Raw genomic sequence first — 19276 nt, forward strand, 5'->3', positions numbered from 1 at the left:
TGGCGCCCCAACAGGCCAACCCCGACAGCCACAGCCCACTAGCAGCTGGCCCAGAGGGGCAGATGCCTCATCCGGGTCTGGCAGGTGCATAGCAGGTCACAGCCAGGCAGCAGCCCCCACTGCCAGACTGCTGCAGTGGGTAGAGGGGGCAGGGAACTCTCCGGGCTGCTTCAGCAGTCCAGCTGGCACAAGGGGTAGTGTCCCCAGGTACCAACTGGCTGGGCCCCAGAAGCTCCTGAGAGCGAGTAGCCCTGAGCTACTTGACAGGGCAGCTTTTTGTACTGATGGGGCCAGGACAAGGCAGCTTTTTATACTGCTGGGGACAGCACAGGTACTGGCCCAGGGCTCTAGCTCCCCCGGCTGCAGATCCGGGAGGAGGTAGGCAAGGTTATTTTGCCCCAAGTGGCACAATTTGCTCCACAACAAAGTGCATGTCTGAGCACGTGCGCTGAGGCAAAAAGCCCTAGCTCAAATTTGCAATGCTTCTACTTGAGCTGCTGCAAGCGCACGTGCTTGCATGTGTGGACACACCCTCTGTCTCCTTTGCCAGCTGCAGATGTACATTCTTTGGTGGATACCTTAACCCATGGCCCTCTCAGATCCTCACCCTTACTGATATATTGGCCTTCACCTAAGATTCAGATACTATGGGCATAGCTACCTATAGAACATTTTTGCCATCATGCTAGACTTGTCCATATCACTTTTCATCAGTCATTGCGCTGCTGATTGATGCATTTTGATCTACTGGAAATTTTTCACAGTCCATAATGGTTTTTCATCCATATTTGAGACTTTCAAGGCTCCAGAAAACTTCTCCACCAACCTTCTCCAAAACATTATTAAATATCAACAGTATTCAGTCCCAGCATCAACCCTTGAAAATATCTGTGAGTAAGGTCTCACTCTGAGAAGGACCTGTCCATCACAACTCCCCAGTGGCCACTAGGCCAATATTTACACAGTTTTTGGTCCATGAGAAGAATAACACCTACCCTATGGCGACTTATTTTTCTCATGAGTCTCACGACAGACTCAATGGAAAACTCTCCAACCAAACCACAGCAGTCATCCACCATCCATTCTGCTAAAAGTCAGAGTCCTGGATGGTCATCTTGAAACAATTTATGTTCAAATATATATTTCTGTAGCACATTCTGATCAGACTAAAAGCCCCTCACCCTCTTTAACACATGTTCTACCAATTATTTTGGAAGAAGACAGCTTTCAAAAATGGGCAGCAGGAGCAACACATTGCATTTATCACAGGAGAGCTCTGTGCAGCTATTGCTTTTCTGCAATATCCTGCACTATCAGAACTCAATAAGTGAGCTCCTACGCTTCCAGCTCTGGATTGCTGCAAGCTGCTTTACAGACAACAACTCAGTCTCCAGCAAGGAAGACTGTGGGCTAGTGGATCCAACATGAAACCAGTTTGATTTTCACAGCTGCTGCCACTGCAATAGGGGAATGCTTATCTGCAAGGTTGGGGACAGTCCAGGCAGAAAGCTGTTTTGGGCCACGAAGGGCATCTGGATCCCTTTTGAAAATAATTCAAGCCCTGTATGCTTACTGACACACTTGTCAGAAGCTGAGTGTCAACATTTATGCCAGAAAAATGGAAACAGTTGCTTCTCCTGGAAAAAAAGAAGAGAGAGAGCGCATGAGAGAGGAGAGGGTTCAAAAACCTAACCACAAGTGTTCTGCATGATCACCCACCACAGGACCCTTAAAGTTTCTACTTGCCAGCTCCTCAGCACTGCACTGTTTTCCCAACCACATGGCACAGCTGGAAGCACTGGATGTGTTCTTACCATTCTCCTGATTCCTCTCAAATACTCAACTACTGACCAGCAAATGACCAACAGGCCACATCACAGGAGGCTGAAACATGCTTCTAAGCATTGACAATGTATCGGGGCGGGGGGGCTCGTGCCCCTCTTGATTTCTGTCCCAACAGCAGGACACAGGCATGGGCACGGGGCTGCAGCCTGGCTGGAGACAGTGTCCAGCAGTGGTAGCATTGCAGAGTTGTACCATTCACTCTCAACACTTACATTTAATTAATGTTTCCAAGGGATCCAAAAGGAGCTATGTCCAAATCTTTGGAATCAGAGGCTCAATGGGAGCTTCAGGGGTGAAGAAAGGGTGTAAAACCGGGAAGAAACATAAGGAAAGGGAGTCCACCAAGCTGTCATACACAGCGGAAAACCTCTTTTGCCAAGTAACAGAAAGGAACAATGGTCTGAAAGAAAATCAAACGTGGGGTTTAAAAGCCAATTCAGTAGCTGAGCAGGCTGGCCAAAGATGCTGCTTTTTTGGCTGAAACTTTAAAAGGCCAGTCGAAAAGTCAACAAAACCTTGAATGCCACGAATACATCACACTGTTCACTATGCCTCCCTGGTCCTCTCTCTTTCTCATGCTATGTGAAAACACTTTTTCTGAAAAGTGTTTTTCTGTTTTCTGAATACACTTTTCAGAACCAATTAGGTGAGAGCTTAGATGCTCTCACAAAGAGCGCTGGGCCCCATCCTCCAAGAGGAGCGGAGCGTCTGTGTTCACTGAAAAAGACTTGAAGGGGAATGAACATTTCTACATTCTGTCAGGACAGAGAGATTAGCAAACATGAGGCCTGCAGTTCTGGAGTTTGGCTGCATCATTGCATTTTGCATGCATGTCGGCACGGGTTATTTCCTTCCTTTACGGTACAGCTGAAACAACGGTATTACCACACTTTTGCTAAATCTCTTTTGCCTGTACAATCAATGGAGAAGCCTTTCATGGACCCAGCTTCCTCTTTCCCAGATGTTTTTTTTCATCCGCAATTAGCTAAAAGCATTGGGCCAGTCACTGGCTCCTACGTTTTTTTTAAAAAGAAGGCCCGTCTTTTGCTCAGCAGATGCTCAGAGTAACATTACACACTATTTCCACAGAGCACTTGAGATCCAATCTCCAGACACCTGTTACAGATACTGTGTACTCCCTTCAATAACAATACCAACATTTACTTCAGGCTCACAAAAACTGGGAAGAAATATGGCTTCAGGCAATCCATACAGGTGTGAAGGTTTAGGAATGTTAGACAGCACGCACGTGTACAAGGCTAAAGCAGGAAATTTAATACAAAATGACTCTGAACAAAAGCAGTGTTACAAGATGCAGGAAAGAGAAAAGCATAACTCTAAAGCAGATCAGAGCACAGAATAGGTGTCACTGGCAGTGTTTTAATCCTAACACAAACACTACTTGCAGCCTTGGCAAAGCTACCAGTTTTGTCAGCAGATGAGGAGGGAACAAAGGGTTCATCATATGGTCGCATGGGTTTTTCCCAAAAGCACATTTTGAGCTTGTACCCACTGTCCCTAGTCTTTTTTGATCTGACCTGACACAAAGATCAAAGGGACAGGTTTGTGTCCAAAGTGCTCTGAAATTTGAAGAGGTTCCAGATCTTAGTTTTGATCTCATCTTTAAACAGGGAGCTACAGCATCACAAAGATGGCTTTGTAACACATTACAATTCTGTCTCCATTAGTAACAGATTATCGCTAGTCCTAAACACTGAGGATAAAAGTGCTCCACTCCTTAGACTTTTGATCAATTCTGACCACTTCTTGCAATGACAACCCTCTTCTCTCCATCACCCAAGATGCAGTGCAAATGCATTACACTGGAACATCTGGATTTTTGCAGGAATCTTGATGCCATGCAGTGAATGACAGGGACACACTTCATTTCTCAGGAGCAAACAGTGGAGCAGTTCAACCATTTCACCAGACCCGTTCTGCAGGGTGCCCAAATGACACCACCCATGGAACAGTGTAGTAGGAAAGCCCAAAAGATCTGGTAATGTCTCTGCTGGAAACACTGCTGAGCATGTCAAACAGGTCACATGTGAAAAATCACTTTGATAGCTTGGCTGATGATGAATAATAACAAAAGGCACTACTCACAGCCTAAAGGTTTCCTTCTCATCTCCTGCCAAATACCTGCACTTCTACAGCCCACTCCTCCATGCGTATCTATCCCTTCCCCCTCTAGAAACACTCACCCTTCCTCCACTGTCACATTCCTTACAGAAAAGTACAAGCAAGATTGGCCTAACAACCTCCAAGTTTCTTGGTATATCCCCAGATCATAATCTTACACCTTTGCAGCCACAGGTTCCCAGTGTATTCCTTGCCCATTGATATTCTTTGTCATGGGGAAAGACGCTCTTCTGCCTCAGTAATATATACGAGAGCACCTAACCACATAACCTGCACAATCAGGCTCCGACATGCATTCCTGAGCCACGTGTGCTCTGGTCCCTCTTCAGCACCCAGAGCATCGGGTTTTATGGTGCATGCCTGCCCATGGCCAACAAAGCCAGAGGCGGCAATGAGGAAGGGCTTCTGCTACAAGCAAGCCTTGTAAAACCTGAACTGCTTCAGCCCTTCCTACTGCCCCCCACCCCTGTGTTTGAATAATAAAAATCACATCAGCTTTATAGATGGTGAAATCATGTCCCGGAGCCACCAAAATACACAATCCAACAGCATCCTACACTTCAAGAGGGACCTATGCAATCACCTGCCTAGTGCCTAGCCTGCTGTTGTAACACAGGATGAATCCTACCATATCAGACCACTGCTCCATGCATGTCTGCAGTCAACAATTACAATTCTTCAGAAGATTCAATCTAAAATACTTATATGGCCCCAACACTCTCTAGTACCTGAGCACTTCTCAGTCTTTAATCTATTTATCCTCACACCACTTCCATGAGACAGAGATATACTACAATCCCCATTTTACACATGGGGACCTGGGGCATAGGGAAACTATATGACATGCCCATTGTCACAGGGGAGTTGGAGGCAGAAGAGGAAAAAAAACCCCAAGTCTCCTATTAACCAAACCATTGCACCATTGCTGTCACCCAAACCATTGCCCTTTCCTTCTCCTCAAATGTGTAGCCAACTAATCACCACCGCAGCATTGCGCAGCATGGGAAAAAGATTCATTTCCAGACCATGGCAAGATACTGTTTGGAGCCTTTTAAACACGAGTGCTGCCATCATCATTTTTCTTTTGAACTGATCTGTGACATTGAAATACAAGTCACAGATCAAATTCCCTCTCCAGGTACTGTACAAATACAAAACACAAAGACAGTCCCTGCTGCACAGAATTTAAACCCAGATCTCTAAAGATATTGGTGGGCATTAGACTCCTAAGTATATTTAAATAGTTGTCCATCACAATCAGATTCAGAATATAAAGGAGAGTTTGGAGGTCACTGAGAACTCAGGGTAGCATGAGTGAGATTGTAAACTAAGTGAAAAATTCTGCATCTGAACATCTAGGTTGTTTATAGATTCAATGACAGGACTATTTGACTACTTCCCAAGACAAAACTGCAATAAAAGCCCTACTATCTATCTTGTCTCCCAACCTATGAGACATAGCTTGGATATTTACAGTGTGTGTTCATTACAGAGAACCAAGAGGAAACTAAGTTAAAGAGTTACATTTTGTAATGAGTTTTGAAGAACCTCCACTTTTCCCCTTCTCTTTTTGGGACCTATAGTCCTACTACTCAGCACATTCTGTCCTTTGCAACCATGAGCCTTCCAATATCATTTAATACATAGATCCACAGGAACACAGCTGTTATGGAAACACCACAGCAATGTAAAAAGAGCCATTCTCTCAGATAATGGTAATCCAGTCTCACCAAAGGCTTTACCAAAAAAGAAGAGCAATCTGGATCTCGACTCTATAGTCAAGAAAGAGATTAGAGAACCGGGGTTATTCCTTCACAACAACCAGTGTTACTAAGCAGATGGGCTGCCACATTTTATACAACTGGGGCCTTCTCCAGGCTGTATGCCTTCATTTCTAGGTAGGAGTAGGATCTTCATGGCCAGGTCTAAATTAGGGAAAAGAAGGTCCAGTCTTCCAGCCAGTTATCAGTGGACATGAGTATGTCTTTGCCTCTTTAGCTATTTAGTAGGGCTGTGCAAAGCTTCAGATCATGATTCAAATTAGGAGATGATTCGGATGATTTGGAGACTGAATCTATGAATCCAAATCGAATCACGGGAAGCTTTAAGCTTTCCGAATCGATTCGGAAAAGATTCAGAGATTCGGCCATAGGGTATAATGGGGAATCAATGAAATATCTATAACTTTGTTGTCTTTTGGCTGATTCAGATGAAACTTGTAGGGATGGTAGCCTCTGCTGCGAGCATGATGCATGCCATGTTTCAAGGCGATAGGTGTAGGGGTTTCTGGGAAACTGCACCCTAAAGTTCTGAAAGCAAAACTCATATCACGTGTGTGCGTTAAGCCACAAGAGGGTGAAAACTGCAAGGATGGCAGCTCTTACTGAGACCACAAAGCCTACCAAGTTTCAAGAAGATCGGTGCAGGTATTTGGGGAAAATTGCACCCCAAATTCTTGAAAGCAAAACTCATGTCACGTGTGTGTGTGTGTGTGTGTGTGTTAAGTCACAGCAGGGTCAAAATTGCAGGGATGCTAGACCCCGGTGAGGCCACAAAGCCTGCCAAGTTTCAAGGAGATAGATGCAGGGGCTTGGGGGAAACTGCATCTCAAGCTGCAGACAAGCAAAACTCGTGACATGGGTGACCCTGCGTGTGTTAAGGCGCAGCGGGGTGAAAGCTGCAGGGATGCTAGCCCCTGCTTAGGCCACAAAGGAGATCAGTGCAGGGCTTCTGGGTTCTGAGGCCCTGCACCTCTGGCTGCTGACTGGCAAAACTCATGTCATGGGTGCTTGTGGGACTGCATCTGTCTTGGGGCATTGGGGGTGGGGGGGTAACTACTGCAGGCCTGGCTGCTAGGCTACTGTGTTACCAATCAGTCTTGATTCACTCAGGGACCAGCTCAATACACAGTAGCTAGCTACTAGTAGCTACTACATAATGAGTTAACGAGCAAGGATTAACACCTACAAAACCACAGGCTAAGGAGCAGAAATAATCAATACAGACAATCAATTGCCCCAAGACAGACACAGTCAGTCCCACAAACACCCATGGCATGAGTTCTGTCTGTCAGCAGCTCGGGGTGCAGGGCCCCGGAGCCCCCCTGCACTGATCTCCTCAACAGTTGGCAGGCGTCGTGGTCACAGCAGGGGCCACCATCCCTGCAGCTGTCACCCTGCTGCACCTTAACATACACAGTGTCACCCATGTCACGAGTTTTGCTTGTCCGCAGCTTGAGGTACAGTTTCCCCCAAACCCCTACACCTATCTCCTTGAAACTTGGCAGGCTTTGTGGCCATAGCAGGGGCTACTACCCCTGCAGTTTTGACCCCACTGTGGCTTAACACATACGTGTGACATGAGTTTTGTTTTCAAGAATTTGGGGTGCAGTTTCCCCCAAACTCCTGTACCTATCTTCTTGAAACTTGGCAGGCTTCATGCTCTCAGCAGAGGCTACCATCCCTGCAAGTTTCATCCAAATCAGACAAAAGAAAGCACAGTTATAGATATTTCGTTGATTCCCCATTATACCCTATGGCCGAATCTCCGAATTGGCGCCGAAGCTTCAAAGGCAATTTGGCCAAATCGAAGCGGGAAACTAATTCAGACCTCCGAATTGAATCGCTGGCATCCGAATCAGCCAAATCCGAACCCGAATCCAATAGTTCCCTATTCGCACAGGCCTACTATTTAGGTGTTAACAGTCCTATTCCTGGTTCCGCCACTGATTTGCCAACATGACATGGGGCCTGTTTCTTACAGCAAAGTCTTTGGTTCCAGCCTCCCCATCTGTAACACGGAGTTACAATTAAAATTTTCCCACTCTGAAAAGAGAAGATGAGACCTCATTGGAAAGCCAGGTTTACAGTAATTGTTTTGCCTCTTGAGATTAGAGATTGTGGCCATTACATGAAGCATCTAGGAACACTAGCTCAGCATTAAAAAAGGGCTGCCATAGCCTCTGATATAGCAACATGTGTTACTGCTGGCTAGCAATTCAAGCTGTATGCATCGCAGCCAGCAGGGAATACGATGCGGCTTTAAAAAGCATTAAAACATCAAAGGCTTTTAATATACCTTTCCTAACATTATGTTGCAGCAGCGTGCAACCCTAATAAAGAAAAAGTAATAAATACAGAACATACTGAATCCATTTCTTGCGAGGACAGCTTCAGCTGGAACTGTCACTGGCTTGGAACATGTTTCCCCTTAGCATGCCTGCTCTTCTTTCCATGTGGTTTTAATTAGGATTGCTTTCCCCCACCCCCTTAATGGCAAAGCTCTTGAATGTAGGTTAGGATGAAAAAAAACAACCCAGTGCTTGAAATAGAAAACCACAGATTAGGAATCCCAGTGCAGCCCATCGGCCACTCCTCTCAGCTTTGATCTTTAGCAAAGCTGAAAGATGTATTTAAAGGCAGGGTATTTTGGAAACCTGGGCTTGTGAAAGGGGAAAACTGCCCCTGCTCCTGTCCCTGCTGTTTGGCAAAACACATCTCTCTGTTTCTGGGTGAAGCCCTTGCAGGAAGTCTGCCAGTGAAGTTATAGCAAATCAAAGCTATGTACCAGAACATATAGCACACTGTCTCGCCTTAGCATTCCCTGCCCCACACACATCTGGTAAGAAGGTTGTGTCCGCAGTCCATTTCATGGCTAGTCCACACAGACAAGGAATTGCTTCTTGTTGGTACCAGGTAATGAAAGTCCCCTAGATGAGAAAGGGTGGGCACCTGTGCTTTGGTGTGCATTTCTAACAGGGAGGCAAGCAGGATTTTATCTTGCTGCTCCCCAGATTTTGCATCGAGTGATGATAAGCTCTTCACTCCTTTGGTCTTTGGGATGATTAGTGTATGGGAAGATCCTAGGACCTTTTCGGACTCGCCAGAAGCCAGTTAATAAAAAACACCAAACCAAAACTCCACATACCCAACTTACATGTGTTCAAGATATAAACATGCCTAGGCTAAGTAACCACTTGGCCTTATTGTCAGTGCCCTTACCCACTCTCCCCAAGATTGCTTCCAAAAGTGAACAATTTAAGTTTTCCTAGAGTTTTTAACTGAGATGGGCTTGTCCGAGACTCACCATGAATGCCAGCCTGTCCTCCTCAGAATTCCTCCAGAGGACAATGGTAGGTACCCCAGGGCTGCCTGCAGGGCCAGGATCTCCAGGGACACCTGTTCGCCCCATTGCTCCGGGATGCCCCTTGAAAAGAGAAGAATGCTCTTAAGACAGGATTGGATTTGGGAACCCAAACCACAAAGCCAACTTTTGGGAAACTCAGATAGGAACTTCTATGTCAAGCCCTGAGAACAAAATGCTATTAAACCAATCCCCAGATGCGAGCAACCCTGGCACTCTGGGAGAATCAGGAGTGAACTTTGACATTTGCACTGAACACAAACAAATGTGAAGAATACAGTCGTATTTCGCTGTATGTAACCCAACCCACACAGAGAGAAGGAAACTGTACACGAGTTATTAAATAGTGCTTACCATCAGTAGGTCTCAAACATACAAAACAGGTCAGGTTCATAAATGGAGTATGAGGCTGAATCTCTGTACCAACACCAGAGGGGTTTTTGAACTACTTGCTTTATTTTGAGCCACCACAAGGTTACCAAGGGAGTTAGTAACATTATCTCCATTTTACAGATCATGAAACTGAGTCACAGATAGCTGGATTGACTTACCTGAGGTCACCCAGCAGGCCAATGGAAAAATCCTGGTCTCCTGAGTTCAAGTCCAGTGCTCTGTCCATCAGGCAGCACAACTTCCCTGCAGCTTGGCCAGACTAGTACTGCATGTTACATCTGCACCGCTCCGCCCAGGTCTCTCTCCAAAGTGGCACATAAGAGGTTTTGATCTCAATAAAATTACTATACCCCTCGCCATCCCCCAAAGCATCTATTAGATTGTAAGCGCTGTATATATCACCTTAGGTATACAGATAAACTACACTGAATGATGCTAGATCAAATATATCAAGCAGCAAAATCACTATTATCTATGTACCAGAATAGCCAAAATTGTAGGCCACATCTGAAAAACCAACCTTCCTTTGTGGCCTTGTTGGCTGCATTTTCAAGCACTGCCCTTTCATGTAACTTCCTTTTTAAGAAAAGACACGGTCATTTAAAGCTATCATGGGAAACACTCCGAGTAGACTGGATAGCCAGGAAGACTAGGATTTAACAGTGCCAAGCGTTGAAGTTGGAGTCTAAAGCGGAAACACCAGGTGCTATGCCAGGTCACAACCTTCGGACAGTCTCTCTGGAATGGTGAAAGGGAAATACATATGAACGCTCCCTCTTCCTTGCAGTGATTTGTAAGAGGCTAAATCTGAAGCAAAATATAGCATGTGCAACAGTGCTAGAGCAATGCCCACTTCCTCCAAGCTCAACCAAACTTTTGGGCATCTTTATCAATGACACATTTGTAATAATCTTGCCCAGTGGCTAAAGTCTCCCTTCACAGGCCTTTCATAGTGGTCAAAATGCTACATAGCACTCCACAAAATCAAGAGGGATATATTCACCTTGCAGGTCAAGCAGAAGCTGAGAGGCTACTCCTGAAGCATGATAATTTATTGTTGTTGAAAGGCTAGGATCACCTGTGCACAGAGCACTGGGCAGAGACTTGTGGAACCTGGGTTTGACGGCCAGCCCTGCCACTGTCCTGACAGGTGACCTTGGGCAAGTCACTATGTGCCTCAGTTTCCCTAGAATGTAAAATGCAGATAATAATCCCAACCTCCCTTTGACATTTAGTGGTGGTTCAAAGTAAAGCAAGTAGCTGAGACACTTGTTTGTACAGAAACAGAATCTCAAAATGTACACACCAATCTCATCCTAAAACATCCAGTCAAAATTGTGGTATCGTTGTCCCCTTCCAAATCCAAGTATTGGGCCAGTAGGGCTAGTTGGTCTTTTTAGAAATGCACAGGCACCTTCTTCTTGGGAGGAATGGTTGAGCTGTGGTGCTCTTGGGATCTATACCACATCTAACAAACTTTATGCATTTTCCAGTTTACTCACTTTGTCTCCTTTTGGCCCCATTGGTCCACGTCTCCCCAGACAACCCTGAAAAGAGAGCACAAACCAGAGATGAATCTCTCAGCTGTGTTTGTTCCCCTTGCTCCCCTTGGGAAAAAGTTTGAAGCAGCTGGAACGGAAGAACCATCCTGACTTGTGGAGAGCCCCCAAGCGGGTCAGCCAACACAGTTTGCTGAGCAGAGCTACTGCCAACCAAGACCAGAAAGCAAATAACTCACCTGGAAGGGCTGAGCTTCCTCAGCTAAGAGAAAACCAATAGCATGAATGACACACAAATCCCCATGGGATGGATACTATGGCACAGAGAAAGTGCAACTAATTGTATTCCATTCCCTCCATATGAAAGAATAATTTCTATTTGGTCAACTGATGTGAGCAGGGCATCTTTGTGCTGCGAGCATTTTATCATTCAGTAAGAAAATGGAGCCAAGACATCAGACATGCAGCATTGGTGGGACCAAAAGGGAAAAAAAAAAGCCCAGTCCAAGCCACATGGCTGGACAGTTGTTTGGATCAGGGTCTAGACATTTGTGGTTGTTCCTTTCTCAGTGGTTTAGCAAAATGAGCAGATTTTTTTTTTCTGACCAAAAAATAGATTCTACTTCAGGGATTCCCAAGCCATTTCTCTTTGCAGAAATAAATTCTGCCTGGAGATCTCTGCATTTCTTAAAGAAAGCTACCTAGAAGGCAATCGATCTGTGTAGCCACAGGTCTTGTTGAAATGGACGGTTCTGGTCCTGGCGCATCCCTTGGCACAGCACATTTTCATTTCTGTCTCCAGTTCATTGCATGTTTGCTGGGTTTAATTATATTGTTCTTTCTCTGTATCATATGCTTGTAAACAGCTTTATCTGAATACTGTGTGTGAGCCTGGGAGCTGGAGATCAGGCTATTTTAGTCCTGAATTATTTGGATGCTTAACAGACAATAGACACCATTTTCACAGGGGCCTAATTGACTTAGAAGACCAAATCCTATTTTCAGAAATGTTTTAGGAAGCTCAGAAGCCTTACACAGATCTGTCTATGAATCTAAGTCTCGTTAATACTGGATTACAAGGACAGAAAGAAATGTTTTCCTCTTGAAAATCTAAATCACTTTTGAAAATGAAACTTTAGCTCCTAAATAACTCTGGAGCCATTGAAAACATTACCTCCCATCTCCCTTTGATAGTTCCAGGATGTGATTTGTAAAAGGTTTCGTGTGTTGCTGGGGGTTTTTTTCTCCCATAAAAAAGAATGAAGTGCAGTAACCATTGGGACTTGCACGTCCATTTTGTTTCATAAGGAAAAAAGCCCTCCTATCTCAAGTTGTCTAGCCAAAAAAAATCCAAGGTGAAATCTTTAGCCACTGCAAGTCAGCACAGCTCCACTGAAATCACCAGATCTGTGTCCATTAATGCTGGTTGAGGAGCTATCCCACAACAAACCAACGCACACATGCATGCAATGCGAGGAACTACTACAGTTGTGAGTTTAGTCAAAGCAGAAAGCAAACACCCTGTCTCTCTAGGGTAAGCAGTACTTGCGCACACTGGGTCTGGGGATTCTTCCTGAGCACAGCTTCAAGCCAGGCCAGGGTATGGTGGCTTTGTGATGTGAATCATGCTTTACTAAGTACTGAACAGAGGCCACCACACTCACTTGACGTGACAGTTTAGTTAGAGGGGGCTAGTGACAAGGGGGATATCAGCCAAAAGGAAAAATACAGAAAGTTTCCTGTCCTGCTGAGTGGGAAAGGAAACGAAGTGCCTTGTTACACCTTACACTGTAAGTTGAGCAAATATTAATCAGCTTAGTGCTGTTTGCCTTAGAGGAGCAGTCACACCTTAAGGCAAAAAACCATCTCCGACTGTCCTTCCCCTGCACAGCTGGAAGCCGGGTACTGCCTGAGCTCCGAGGAGCCCGATCATTTTGGGATCCCAGCAGCCTGGGCGGAGGTGGCATGGGGGGGGGAGGTAACTTGCCAGCTAGCCAATCACTGCCTGAGGGGCCCAATCCTTGGCGGAGCTGAGGTGGTGCCTGGCTGGCTGGCAGCCCAACCAAAGCAGCGCAGGGGAGAGGGCTCCAGAGAAAAAAAGGATCAGGCCCCTCAGAGCCCAAGCAGCAAGCTAGTCCAGGCAGCGGTGGGGGAGACTGTGTCCACAGGGTGCTCCAGAGCCGCAGCACTCGCTCTGCCCAGTAGGAGCAGTGAGAGGGTCCTGCCCCTAGCTCCTAGTCCTGCTCATGCTCATCCAGTCCATAGTGGCAAGCCACAGCTGTGCAGGTGAAGGACAGTCAGAGATGGTTTTTCACTTAAAATGCAAGTGCTTCACTAAGCCAAACAACACTAAGCTGATTAACATTTGTTCACCTTACAGCATAAGGTGTAACAAAGCCCTAACGAGGCCCAAAGAGGCACAGACTGCCCCAATATCCATCTTTGGACCATCAAGATTAGTGAAAATTACCTATTCCACACTTACCTATTCCACAATTACCACACTTCTCTATCTATACTGACCACTTACATTTCAGAGCAGCTGCTTTGGCACAAAGACAATTCAAACATCACTCTCAAGGCAAGTCCATTATCTGGGATACGGTACTGGAACAGTGTTCAAAATAGTACAAAACGGTTCCAGGCTTTGTGTTTCCCTGAACCCGGGCGTTCTGGGCACAAGCACAGTGTGACATTCATATGGTGCACATTTGTTCTGAATGACAGCCACCTTGTGGGAGTTTATCTTTGACTACAGTCCTCTCGAAAACGCAGGAGACTTGAAGTGCTATTGGACACTTTTGGCTGACATTCAGGAGCTGGGTGTTACTGAAGGGAACTGGAGTGGGTAAAACAGAAAGCAGCCTTGGGCTCTTCAAATGCAACACAACAGACTCCCAATCCTAACAGCTTTTGGCATGAGCAAGCATTGCTGATTATTTGCGCTGGTTGGCCATTTAACGAGCCGTGTATACAGAGTCCCTGGGAGAGACAGACCTCCGCACAGAAGCTCGAATATGTAAGAATGATGGGTGCTTGGCTGTGGGCATAAGCATGTATATTGTGTCAACAACTATGGTATCTGGGCAATGAGGCCAATATTATATGCTTAACTTAGACTAATGGTGCTCAACATTTTTAGCCAGTGGGCTAGATGGGCAGTTCCCAACTCCTCTGCAGGCTGGATATGGCTGATAGACCCAATCTGGTGCCCAGGGTGGGCATGGCAGGGCCCCACCTGGCCATGCAGAGGGGCAGCCCAGCCCCATTCCAGCTGCATGGGGGAAGGGGGTTTGGCCCAGGCAGTGACCAGGGAGCCAGCAAACAGGGGCTGCAAACAGGGTAAGCAGTTTGCAGGCCAGTTCCTGCCCCCTACCCCTTTGATAGGCAAGTCTTTCAGCTTCGCATGAGGAAGCAGGAAAAAAAGAAATCCTTTGGGGCCAACAAGCAATGAACAGGCCAGCTTCCAGGTGAGTTCACTAAGGAAGGTGTGCTTGGAAGAAGAGCAGTAAGAAAGAGCAGGCAGATTAAGAGACCCAGGGAAATGGCTGGAGGATGTCACAATGCCAGAGCCACTGCCACTGCTTGCACCTGTGAGGTTTCTGTCCAGGCAGGACCGCTCACCATTGATGCTTCCACCCAGGTCCAGGTTTGGCGCTGTGGAAACCACAGCTTGCAGGTTCCTTCCAGTAACAGCCAGGAGCTCCAGTATGGAACTGGAGATGGGCCTGTTGAAAGTCTCTGGGTTCAAGTCAGAGGGGAGAGAAACATGAGTGATGCTGTGGTGAGGGTCTGCTATAGACCACCAGACTGGGAGGAAATGGTGAATGAGGCTTTCTTCAAACAGCTAGGAGAATTTTCCCAGTCACAAGCCCTGTTTCTCATGGGGGAATTCAATCATCTTGACATCTGCTGGGAGGGCAATACAGCAGTGCGAAGGCAATCCAGAAAGTTTTTGGAGAGTACTGGGGACAACTTCCTGGTGCAAGTGCTGGAGCAGCCAACTAGAGGCCATGCTCTTCTTGACCTGCTGCTCACAAACAGGGATGAATTGGTGGGGATTGTAGTAGTGGACGGCAACTTGGGCAGCAGTGACCACGAGGTGACTTTAGTTCAGGATCCTGAGGAAAGGAGGATGGAGAGCAGCAGAATAAGGACCCTGGACTTCAGAAAAGCAGACTTCGGTTCATTCAGGTAACTCATGGGCAGGATCCCTTGGGAGGCCAGTCTGAGGGAGAAAGGTGTTTAGGAGAGCTGGCTGTATGTTAAAGAAACCTTACTGAAGGTGCAGGAATGAACCATCCTGATGCACAGGAAGACTAGCAAGTATGGCAGCAGATCAGCTTGGCTTAGCAGGGAACTCTACAGTAAACTAAATCACAAAAAGGAAGCTTATAAGAAGTGGAAACTTGAACAAATAACTAAGGAAGAATATAAGAGCATTGCTTGGGCATGCAGTCATGAAGTCATGAAGGCTAAAGTGCAATTGGAGTTGCAGCTAGCAAGGGATGTGAAGGGTAACAAGAAGGGGTTCTATAAGTATGTTGGTAGTAAGAGGAGGATCAGGGAAAGTGTGGATCCCTTACTGAATGGGGCAGGCAACCTTGTGACAGAGGATGCTGAAGTACTCAATGCCTTTTTTGCCTCTGTCTTCACAGGCAAGGTCAGCTCCAAGACTACTGCACCAGGCAGCACAGTTTGGGGAGGATATGAGCAGCAACACTATTTGAAAGAACAGGATAGGGACTATTTTGAAAAGCTGGACATGTACAGATCCATGGAATGGACAGGATGGAGCCGAGGGTGCTGAGGGAGTTGGCTGATGTGACTGCAGAGCCATAGGCCATCATCTTTGAAAACTCATGGCGATCAGCAGAGAGGTCCTGGATGACTGGAGAAGGGCAAACATAATGCCCAGTTTTAAGAAAGGGAAAAAGGAGGATCCAGGGAGCTACACACCAGTCAGCCTCACCTCAGTCCCTGGAAAATTCATGGAGAAGATCCTCAAGGAATCCATTTCTAAGCACTTGGAGAAGAAGAAGGTGATTAGGAACAGTCAGCATGGATTCATCAAGGGCAAGTCATGCCTGACCAACCTGATTGCCTTCTGTGATTAGATGACTGGCTCTGTGGACATGGGGAGACCAGTGGATGTGGTGAACCTTCATTTTAGCAAGGCTTTTGATGCTGTCTCCCACAACATTCTTGCAGGGAAGCTAAGGAAGTACAGGCTGGATGAATGGACTGTAAAGTGGATAGAAAACTGGCTGAAGCTCTGAGCTCAGAAAGCAGTAATCATGGCTCATTGTTTAGTTGGCAGCCAGTATCAAGTGGAGTGCCCCAGGGGTGAGTCCTGGGGCCGGTGTTGTTTAATGTCTTCATCAATGACCTGGAAGATGGGATGGACTGCACCCTCAGCAAGTTTGCAGGTGACACCAAGCTAGAGGAGTAATAGATATGCTGGAGGGGAGGGCTAGGATTCAGAGTTGCTTAGACAAATTGGAGGATTGGGTCAAAAGAAATCTCATGAGGTTCAACAAGGACAAGTGCAAAGTCCTGCACTTAGGACAGAACAATCCCATGCACTGGTACAGCCTGGGGGCTGACTGGCTGGGCAGCAGCTCTGCAGAGAAGGACCCCCATGCCTCCCCCAGGAGTGCATGCAGTGGTGGGGAGCCTGCCCCATCCCCCCATCCCATATGAGCCACCTGCAGTCCTGTCCCACTCCCCGCCAGGGCCCTGCGGCCATGCATTGCAGCCTCAAGCACCACCTGGCTGGGCAGCAGCAACAGCCCCAGCCCTGCCCAACTCACTCCCTCACTATGGGGGCCTCAATTCCTGCTCCCCCTCCTGCCAGACTTACCTATGGAAGCTGCTCTCCAGGCTGCCTGGTGGCCATATGCATGTACATGCGCACATCCACATGGCATGCCCTGCTGACTGCCCTCCTCTTGCTCCCCACAGCCCCTTACAGGCTGAAACTCTGCCAGCCTGCAGAGGGCTCTTTGCAACAGGGGAAAATCCATGTATTTCTCCATTAAAATGAGAAATCCGAGTTTTTCTCAGTTAAAGGGAAAAATACACATTTTTCCCCCATTTTTTCTGTGGGAAACTGAAAACCCGGATCCCTGGTCCTAAGATATAGCCAAATATAAACAATAGACACATAGCAATTTTAATAATATTCAGGTCATAACAATGGGCTGGTATATCCACATAAAAATCATTCCTTTCCTATGCTTTTGCCTAATAGTCCCATGTTACACACTCTGCTGTTATATTTCAGATCCTCTATCTTTCTGCATTATGATGGACAGTGACTTAGTTAGAGCAGCATCTCCTCTCCCATATCAATGAATAATCTCCATAAATACACAATATAAATGCCATCTCTGGCTGGACAACCTGCAGACAAATACATATTAGTCCTGATTTGTGAGGGATAAAAAGAGAGGAAGATTTGGCAGTTACTGCGAAATGCAAGAGTCACTACGGCATCAGCTAAAATTCTATACCATAAATCTCTCTTCCCTTCAAAGCTAAATGCTTCTCAAGTTTATATCACTCCAAGCAGGGAAAAAAATGGGTTTAGTGTGCCAGGAAAAATGGACTAAATGGCTATAACATTTCAGGATAGAAAATTAAAATTGATCCAAAGCATCTATTAAAAAAGAAAATTCATACTTTTCTCTGCAAATCATACGTAGTGTCACTCTGGAACATGCTTCTTCATCTCTCACACTGGCCCCACAATTGCAATTGCTCATGACATGAAACAACGGATAACTCCTTAGGGAAAACTAGAACTGTGCTTCTGCCTTTCCTCTTCAGGAGAACATGCTGCCCTCTAATGCCACATGCTCCCACATCAGAGTTCAGCTTAAGTCCACAAAACATGCTTGTGAATTTAAATAAGCCGAGCTAAATTTGACTGGTCAGGCAGACAGACTTCGGTGTAACCTGCTATGGGTATCCTCACCATCACTTAGCATAGGAAACCACATGTTAATTTGGTTCCCGCACCAGCACCAACCGCTGCCCACAAACCAGGCTGTGCTCTACTGCCTTGCTGAAGGCACTAAATCTGCCGGCTGATGGGGCAGACCCCACCACTTTTTAATTTTATCAGTTCAATGATCAGCTGCAGACTGAGACTTCAGAACCCAAATGTCAGACTGTGCGCATCATTAAATGGAAGTTAAGGGACTTCTCAGTTTTCCCAAAAGAAAGAGAAACTTGAGTTGCTCCATTTACTCAAGGAATCAGGAATGTACAAACCTAGAAGCAAAGACTTGGGAATGAAATAAGCAGAAGTCAGAGTATACAAGAGCAGGAAAGAAAAGAAATGACAGTGAGGGCACTCTGGAGACACAGGACAACTGAACATGCAAGAGAGAGAGAGGGAACTTGCTCCATCTCCAGAAGGACAATTCCCCTTTGTCCTAGCAGCCACTTTCTGAGTCCCTGCAGCTGTGGGAAGTATCCCTCACACGTCTACATGCATTCAGAAGGAGGAGTGTGATTTAAGGGTTAACACAGACAAGGTTCATTGGGTATCTTTTATTAGACCAACTCAAATAGTTGGAAAAATTCTTCTTTGCTAGCTTTCAGGTACAAATACCCTTTGTCAAGCTGAGGAAGCATCTGCAGATGGTCTGTGCTCTTCCTGGATGGAATAGTAAGGCAGCCAGAGGCCAGTACATATGCAAGAAAGCCAGTACAATTTACACCCCTGACTCCAGGGTTAAAGCCCTCTGCTGAGAGCTAGGACTCCTGGGTTCTAATTCTAGACTCAGTGACTTTGGGCATCTCATTCTGCCAACTTCCAGTTTCTTTACGTATAGCATCGGTATTAATCACAATTTGCGTTGCAGTATCACTTTGATGCCTGAAGCAGGAATAGGAGGCCACATTAAGAAATCCCTCAAAGCTTGCAATCTAAAGAGAGCATATGGATAAAGGGTGGAGGTGGGGGGTGCAGGGCAGTGGTGGAGGGGGAGAGAATAGAGACACAGAGAGGAGAAACAATGTAATGAACATTATACATCACATCAGTGGCTGAGATGAGAATTTCATATCTCTGTTTTAGACTATCATCAGAGAGCACCTTCCATGCAAAATTCAGTAGCAACAGCAAAGTCCATAATGCACTTCATGGACATCCCAGTATTCTTACATTTTGAGGACAAAGACTGTGCTTGGACTTAGGGTTTTGTTTTACTAATATATTAGTTAATTTGTTTTAGGGATGTGTA

At 46.1% G+C, this 19276-nt stretch overlaps 1 protein-coding gene across 1 annotated transcript in view; it reads right to left on the reverse strand.

The window, feature by feature from the left end:
• The window catches only part of LOC102380345 (collagen alpha-1(I) chain-like), a 161880-nt gene that overhangs the window by 81238 nt on the left and 61366 nt on the right, over positions 1–19276 (reverse strand). The window contains exons 5-6 of the mRNA XM_025211187.1: positions 11025–11069; positions 9073–9192 (exon numbers count right to left, since the gene is read on the reverse strand). Coding sequence (XP_025066972.1) covers positions 9073–9192; positions 11025–11069 — 165 coding nt within the window. The remainder of the gene's footprint in view (positions 1–9072; positions 9193–11024; positions 11070–19276) is intronic.

The sequence above is a fragment of the Alligator sinensis genome, unplaced genomic scaffold (assembly GCF_000455745.1).
Source record: "Alligator sinensis unplaced genomic scaffold, ASM45574v1 scaffold323_2, whole genome shotgun sequence".
NCBI classification, from domain to species: Eukaryota; Metazoa; Chordata; order Crocodylia; family Alligatoridae; genus Alligator; species Alligator sinensis.